Genomic DNA, 8185 nt, shown 5'->3' with positions numbered 1-8185 from the left:
TTGAGATATTTTATTGTGTTACTTCGACCCAGTTCCATTTCTTCTTTATGAGCATTAATGTCAGTCCAAAACATATTTGCATAACTTACATGCAATGAACAATATAAATTTAGACTCGTTTCATTTTCATTACAACAGAAATCACAAGAGTAGCTAATCTATATTTAACTGAACGTCCCAGTACTACAGGTTTCACGGGATAAATAGTCAGCAAAAGAAGTGACTGCATATCCCCCCCATCCAGACCACCATGTCTGCCTGACACTTCACTCCCCCTACAGCCAAAGTAAATGCCTCTGTCACACACACGGCTCAGTGTTTTACAGCGGTTCTTTGATCAAACCGAGCGCACGTGCACCGCCACCACGACGCTTTATGTCTGTTAAAGAGCGTCAGAAATATATTAACACAATAATCTATGCAAACGAATCTCTCCTACCATGTTATAAAAGAGATGGCCGCTCCGTTAACCAATGAAATTGTCAGGAGTTAACAGTTTTTTCTGGGCCGCCATGACATATTTTTGAGGCGGCTGCTCGGAATAGGCTTTTTTTTGCAGATTTTTTTTTGCTGAATCGACAGACCGAGAATCAAAAGGATTTCGCAACGTGGCAGGTGTCTGTAAAATATATGAGCGGTAGAAATTGCTTCAAATGCTCAAATCGAGCTTTTATCTGAACTTAACTCTCAGTTTGAGGTTTTACACGCGTTTAAAACTATTGCACGCAAATCTCGCGAGAAATAAGCAAACATGTGTTGATTAGCTAAAGTGGATAAATCGAACGATGCTGTTTTTTTTCAAGTAAACAAGGCATAGAAGAAAATATCCCTACCTAAAATGTACTTTTAAATTATTTCAAAACATTGGAAATTAGCTTAAAACTATGTTGATTATAACTGTATCTAATTTTAAAAATGAATACAATACAATAAATGCAAAATACAATAAAAATAAATACAAAATAAAAACGTTTAAATGTGTAAAAAAAAAAGGAGAGGTTTATATCTCTAAATTAAATAAACATACAAGAAAATAAATAATTATCTGTACATTTAAATTAATAATAATAATAAAAATATCTAAAAACACTTATGTTCAAAAACATTATGAAAAAAAAAAATCAAACAAATTTGAAAGACAGGTTGCTTGGCCACAAAACTCTCCATCACTGATTATCAGAAAGATAAAATATTAAATAAAATAACCAGCTTATCGAATCATCATGACCCTTTTATTCTCCACTCTGTTCTGTCATTTATTGCTGCCACCTTTCACTAGTCTCAAGACGCCCAATTTAATAATGTTCTCCTGCAAAGCTCTAAATGCCACCATGACTTTAACATCACATATAGACTCTAAAGCCTAAAATCAATCTTCAAAAGTATTTGGGAACTTCAGTCCACGGTAAGCAGTTTGACACATTTATAATTTCGCCTCTATAAACTCCACACAAAAAAAATTTAATGTCTTACACAAAACAGCAGTGTAGGCTATTGTGTTTTCATCCATCATTTCTTTTTTTCTTTAAAACCTTCTGCTGAACTGCTTTGCTATATCATTATTCAGTCTGTCACGTTTCTGCAGTCATTTATATTCCACTTAAATACGGAGATGCTGTGAAATGAAGTCTACTTTACAGCCTGGGTTGGATTTTTTGGCATATTCATAATATGATGAATAGGATATTTTGGCCTTTTCTGCCTGTCTAAAGCGTTTTGCCTGTTGTGAACAGTAGATGGAGCCATTATACTGACTAAAACTTGACACTAGCGAAAGCTAAAAAAAAAAACTGCACTGACAATGAGGAGAGCCTAAACTTGATCTGATCTGATCAAAGTATTTTCTTGCTCTTCTTTTTTTTCTCTCCATACAGTGTGCTCCACTTGCTCATTTGTGGCGCATTGTGACAGCCGGAAGAAACTGATGCTCTCGGATGGAGAAAAAGTACAGGTGACTATTGTAATGTAGTATTGTATTGTAATTGCTCTTTCACTTACACACTGTTTGCACTCGTATACTGTCGTAACCAGTGTCAAGGTTACGTGTAGGCTTCGTACACTGCAAAACGGTAGTGTAGGACTAGGAGGATGATGCTGTAAGATTCTACCGTAGATCTGCCCGGTGTCCTAGAGTGACCAACGGGGGGCGCTATTGTGCAACAGTCAATCTCCATGTGACAGATATTGAGAAGTGCACTCAGTATTTATTTTTATTTTTTTCGTCTAAATAAACAATTTTAAACCTTAATAAATTAATAGCACCCCTCCCCCCTAAAATATATATATGAATGCATATAGCATTCGGCCATGCAATCACGTGACCAGTTGAAAACTACTAAGCTACTAAAACTACTTAACAAAAACTGCAGGCGACCTTTAACGGTAGTCTAATAAAACACATTCAGCATCAGTATGCCGACTGTGATACTGTGTCATTATCTAAAGCAAGCGATGTACTCTTATGGAAATCTATAGTCATATGGATGTCTCTGCTTAAAGCATTGATTTGTGACATTTCACGACTGTCAAAGGATGAAGATATCTTCATCATAATTGGGGCTTTTATAAAGATAACAGCTGCTTAAAGTATTGAAAGCCAGATATTTACTTTGTAGGCTTACTTAAAGGAAATTGTGGTAAAAAGCATATCTCAAGCTGTCTTTTACATAGAAGTAGCTAACCTAACCTGCCTGAAACTTCACATTGATTTCAGGGCTGATCCAGCAGTAGGCCTAAGCGACACTTAACGTTTTCATCAAGTGTATGAAAGAAAAGAATAATAAAACATATCATAATACATTGCCAACCAGTTGTATTGTATCGAAAGAGTCTGTATTTAAAGGCCTAAAACTAATCCGGCCTAAAACGGATTTGCAAACATTTGTTTCAGATCTAGCTCGAATGATCTGCTGATGTCTGTTTTGTGCCCATCTGTTGTTTCTGTGGTTTAATTGTAATGGACGCACAATCAAACAGCTTTTCTCTTTTTCTCTCGCCCCTTGATGTTTTTGATGAATCTAAACAGGTCACAGTAATCAGCATACAATCAAAAGCATCAAATGACATTAAACCAGCCTTTCAGGCTAAATGAGATCCCAGAGTTCCTGCTTTGTAGTATAATTTTGTTGTATGTGACACAATAGCTTACACTGAGCAGAGCTCTGAGTCTGATAGATAGATAGATAGATAGATAGATAGATAGATAGATAGATAGATAGATAGATAGATAGATAGATAGATAGATAGATAGAAAGAAAGAAAGACTGAAAGAAAGAAAGAAAGAAAGAAAGGAAAGTGTATCCTCGAGCATAATGTGGTCACAGTCATGTCACTCACTTCCCATATGTCGTTTTGGAGCGGGTGGTCTGCTTGTGTGTGTAGGGAGGATGTTTTGTCAGAACAAAGGGTTTTCCTGCAACACCTGTTCTTCTACATCAAAACCTGCGTCTCTAAATAACTTTGAATTCATCAGGCTGGATTGGGTTAGTGTCCTGGCTCAGCCAAACCTCAAAGCGGACTGACATAAAAGCTGAAGCATAAAAGGAAATGAGCTGTGGCTCATGGACTCAGCTTTGGTCTGTTGTGGACAGTAGTTAGTTTCACAATTCAAGTCACGATTAAACCTTCTACTACTGCTACTATTACACACACAAGCATAGATGAAGGTAAGGTAACAAATTAAGGTTGGGCAATCTATAGTTACTTTTAGAATCAAATCTGCACATCTCTCCACCGGCCTGAAACAACACATTCTATGAATTAGATGCAAGGCAGTTAATCTATATTCTATTCAAGAGGTAATACTTTTACAATAAGATATTTATAAAATTATGTTTTTTGTATGTAAGAACTCACCTCAATTTTTATAGCATCACATTTGATTATATTTTATTGATATTCATTATTATTATATTTTTTGTATCAGTTATGTACCTTGGGGGATTTTATGTTACATACATTTTTGCAATTATTTACATTTATGTGCTACCTAATATCTCTAATAAGATTGATATTCATCTGCAGTGATTTTTGGTTTAAATGGTTTTAGGTTAGGTTTAATTTTAGGCTTAAGTTAGTTCCTTGTGATCACAAATACACATTAGAATGCATTGTGTCATGCATATCATGTGACTCGCCGTGTTTCGAGTCCCCTTTATGACGAATGATGCTCTAAAATTCCCTTGAGCTATTTTAAATGTCATATTATGTAAATATAACATATGTGTCACGGTCTGTAAAGTATAGCTCGCCGACATCAGTCATCCGTTATTGTTAGGTATCAATAGCAGTTTAAAAATAACACACTGACAGAGTTGTTTGTTGAAAGTGCGGGTGTGTTTCAGGAAGTGCGGGTGTGTTTCAGGTGTAACCAGGGTTTTAGTCTCAGATTTAGGCTAAAACAGCTGCAATCACATTAACTGACAAGGATTTCTTCACACGATGTGTTCTTTCTGTTGTTCAAATGAGCATTCAGATTAGACTGAATTGTAGAAGAGATTTTAAACACATACCTCTGGGGTGAAAGTGATTTGACCAAGTACAACATGATTCTAGAACAACATCTTTGTTGATCCTGGAACAACATTCCAATCAGATTTGAGGGACAAGTTTACAGTTTACGTCAAGTTTAGGCTTACAACCAGGGTTAGGTGCTTCTACATCAGTGTTATTCATCTATCATTTCTCTCTGATTTTAGGGAGAAGTTATGGGTAGGGTTAGGTTTAGGGATATGGATAGGGTTAGTGCCTAATTTTGAGACAGGAATATTGTTCCAGGATCAACAAAACATGTTGATCCAGGAACATTTCTTACATAACTCTGCCTCTGGTCTACATCTGCCTTGAGGTGTTCTTTGTTTTAGTTTTTTTGTACAGTTTTGTGATTGCCTGGGTGTTCTGGCTGGTTGCTAGGGTGTTGCCATGCAATTGCTAAAGTGTTCTACCGGTAATTGTTTTTAGCACTATGTTTATATTATATTATTTAAGACATCAACGATTTCCTGGAACAACATTCCTGTCCGGAAATTTAGTCCTAACCATATCCATAAACCTAACCCTACCTATAACTTATCCCTAAAATCAGCGAAAAATGATAGATGAATAACACTGATGTAGAAGCACCTAACCCTGGTTGTAAGCCTAAACTTGCATTGTAAAGTAAACAGTAAACTTGTCCCTCAAATCTGATTGGTTGATTGAAATGTTGTTCCAGGATCAACAATGTTGTTCCAGGAACATTTTGCACTCGGTGAAATCACGTTCACCAGTCGGGGGCCTGAGATTGCAAGAAAAAGTATCAAGGATGAAGTTTCTTTACATTTATTATATAATGCATTTATATATTTTTATTTCCATTTTATCCTTCCTTTCTGAAATTTTCCTTTTTTGGCGTCTCTTTCTTTCTTTCTTTCTTTCTTTCTTTCTTTCTTTCTTTCTTTCTTTCTTTCTTTCTTTCTTTCTTTCTTTCTTTCTCCTCCCACTTTTTGTCTATTTTTCCCTACCTGAGCAGGCCAGTATGTTATCTAACTGAACCCAGTGTGTAGGAGGGGATTATATCCATGTGCTTATATGAATATCATCTCTGTGGATGGTGCATAGCAGAAGAGCTCTTCTCTTGTCCTCTGCTGCCGGGGGAGATCGGAACACGTGTGAAATGCGCTGAACTTTAACCTCACAGGAACTAGGACAAAGTTAACACTACTGTGTCCTCACTCAAAATTCCACAGGAATATATCAGCGGCTCTGTCAGCACTACTTTCTTCAGTTAAAGTGAATCTTACAAAAAGAGTCATATTTCACCCTAGTAAAAAAACTCTTTAGTATTTATCCAGATGTTTTATTTTGAGTTGGAATTCTCCTAATATTCTAATTACTGTAACACAGTCTGTCTGGAAACAATAATTTTGGCATAAATTATAATAAAATAAAATAAAAAAATATAAATTGAAGTAAAACAAATGCTTAAATACCTTAAAAATATAAATAATATATAATGGATAATGTATTATATTATAATAATGTATTATAAAATAAATGGTAAAAAAATGTTTGTAATGGAAATGAGATAAGAATGAGAATATGTTCGGAAATGTGTTAACTGTCAAATAATGGCACAATGCAAAAATATATCTTTATTCAGAAATATATTTTTACACATTCTTTGTATTTTTTTATTATGAACATTTTTATTTAATACATTTAAATACATATTTTTATTTTTTATTTGGGGAGTGAAATATGACTGTTATTTTAGTATTATTTATATAGTATTTAATAATATTTTGAATGAGCTTTTATGTTTATATTCTCAGTTTCCATTTTAATTTTAGTAAATTTTTTATGTGCCATTTTATGTCATTTTCTATATTTACATATAGCTTTCATTTATGTTATTTCAGTTTTAGTTAGTCATTTTAGTACTTCAGTAGGCATCATTTCTAATTTTTAGTTTTTCATCCCATATTTATTTCAATTATGGAAAACATTTTTTTAATATATTTAGTTTACAATAAAATAAAAATAAAATCCTAATCATGTTTTTTTTTTCAACAGGCTTGTTTATGTGGTTTTAATATAGTGTTTTCTTGCACTTTCACTTTGCCACTCTATTCCAGTATGTACATCATATTAGATATTTGTATCAAATTAGAATCTGCCAACAGATTTAGACATCACAGTTGAGGTTAGCATTGCTAACTGAGCAGCCAATCCAATAAAAGCTTTAATTTCGTCCTTAGACAATAGAACTGAGGTTGAAACAGAAATGCAGTTGCAGCTCAAGACGTGTGTGTGTGTGTGTGTGTGTGACAAGCTTGTATATGAACCGTGGGCCTCGCTCCAAACGTCTTTATGTAAAGTCTGAGTGGGAGGGAGGCCTGATCCGCTCTTCTGTTCCAAAGTTAGAACAGTACTGCAGAAATACAGTGATGACTTAATCAGATGTGAACAAAACCGCCCACTTTGACGATATAATGCAGAAAAACTCCTGTCGTACTCTTCTTTTGCACTGTGACCCTTTAGATTTGAAGAAGCGACCTTCTTCCCCTAATAGAAACGTATTATGTAATACCATCATGCAAAGTGTGATTTAAATTTGTGTGCATTGTCGACTGCTTCCTGTGATGGTTTACCACTGAAGTTTTCACCAATTCTCTTGATCTACCAATAGATGGTGACACACTCCTGTCCTAACCTGGACCAGTGAAGGGAGAACGTGGTGCGGGGGAGGTGTTAAGAGACAGAAGACCTGATAAAAGTGTGTGTTCGAACGTCAACGAGCCAGTCAGGCTGCACAGCAGGACACGGACAGGTAGCCACACGTCTAAGAGTCCTACACCTGTTTGACACTTCCTGGATTGCGCACACATGCCTGGTTCATGTGTAGAAAGTGAAAGAGAGAGAGTTTGCTAAGAGTGAAGCTTCTTGCCAAACGAGCAGCTGAGTTGCAGTAGGTGAGCCGTGAAGGAGGAGGAGGAAGTCGACTGGCTGTTGCCCATGGACGATAAAAGAAGGGACGTTAACTGTCAAAACTGTACCCGCAACACAAGATCTACTTCCTGGTGCTGTGCCTTGCTTTTCTGCATGATTGCCTGACTAAGCCGTACTGTCAGTGGAGTTCACGTCCACCCACACCACCGTCTTCGAAAGTTTCTCTTGCGTTTTTTTTTCATCTGCTATGGAGGCTTTGATGGACTGGGTTCCTGTGACCGTCACGTCTGAAGTTGTGACAGGAGGAGTCAGGTTGCACATCTGAGATGGAGCAGTCAAACCCTCACCCAGAGGGAGAGGTGGAGGGGCTGTCCCGACCCCTGGAGTCTCTCCTGGACGGCGAAGAGCCCGGAGGTCCTGATTCCGCCTCCTCGTCGTGTTCTGACCTGTCCATCACAACCCCTGCAGCTCAACCTTGTCCCAACAACACCAAGAGCTTCTCTGGACTGCGGATCTTTGGTAGAAGGTGGGTGAGGTGTTAAGTGTGAGGTGTGGGTGAGGTGTTTGAGATCTTGAATAGACTCGCAACTTAAGTGTTGTTCAAAAGGGAAATATTACGTTTTTTTAAACTCGTCATTTCTTTATTTCCCTTTTACTCCAAACATTCGTGATTGGAACAGTATGTCTGGAGTCTGTTTTAAATTCAAGTTTTTTTTCCATTTTTGTTTCATTATAAGCTATTTTATTTTATTTGTAG

General features: G+C 36.4%; 1 protein-coding gene across 2 annotated transcripts in view; it reads left to right on the top strand.

Annotated features, from left to right (window-relative positions):
* The first annotated feature begins 7214 nt into the window (after nucleotides 1-7214).
* The window catches only part of dgkzb (diacylglycerol kinase, zeta b), a 28067-nt gene continuing 27096 nt past the window's right edge, over nucleotides 7215-8185 (top strand). For both annotated transcript variants that reach the window (XM_082159957.1, XM_082159956.1), the window contains exon 1: nucleotides 7215-7954. In XM_082159957.1, the coding sequence (XP_082016083.1) occupies nucleotides 7755-7954 (200 nt within the window). In that variant the 5' untranslated portion in view covers nucleotides 7215-7754. The remainder of the gene's footprint in view (nucleotides 7955-8185) is intronic.

The sequence above is a fragment of the Leuciscus leuciscus genome (genome assembly GCF_965113295.1).
Source record: "Leuciscus leuciscus genome assembly, chromosome: 25".
NCBI classification, from domain to species: domain Eukaryota; kingdom Metazoa; phylum Chordata; class Actinopteri; order Cypriniformes; family Leuciscidae; genus Leuciscus; species Leuciscus leuciscus.
The sequence above is the reverse complement of the archived record's forward strand: the minus strand, read 5'-3'. Positions and strand labels throughout refer to the sequence as shown.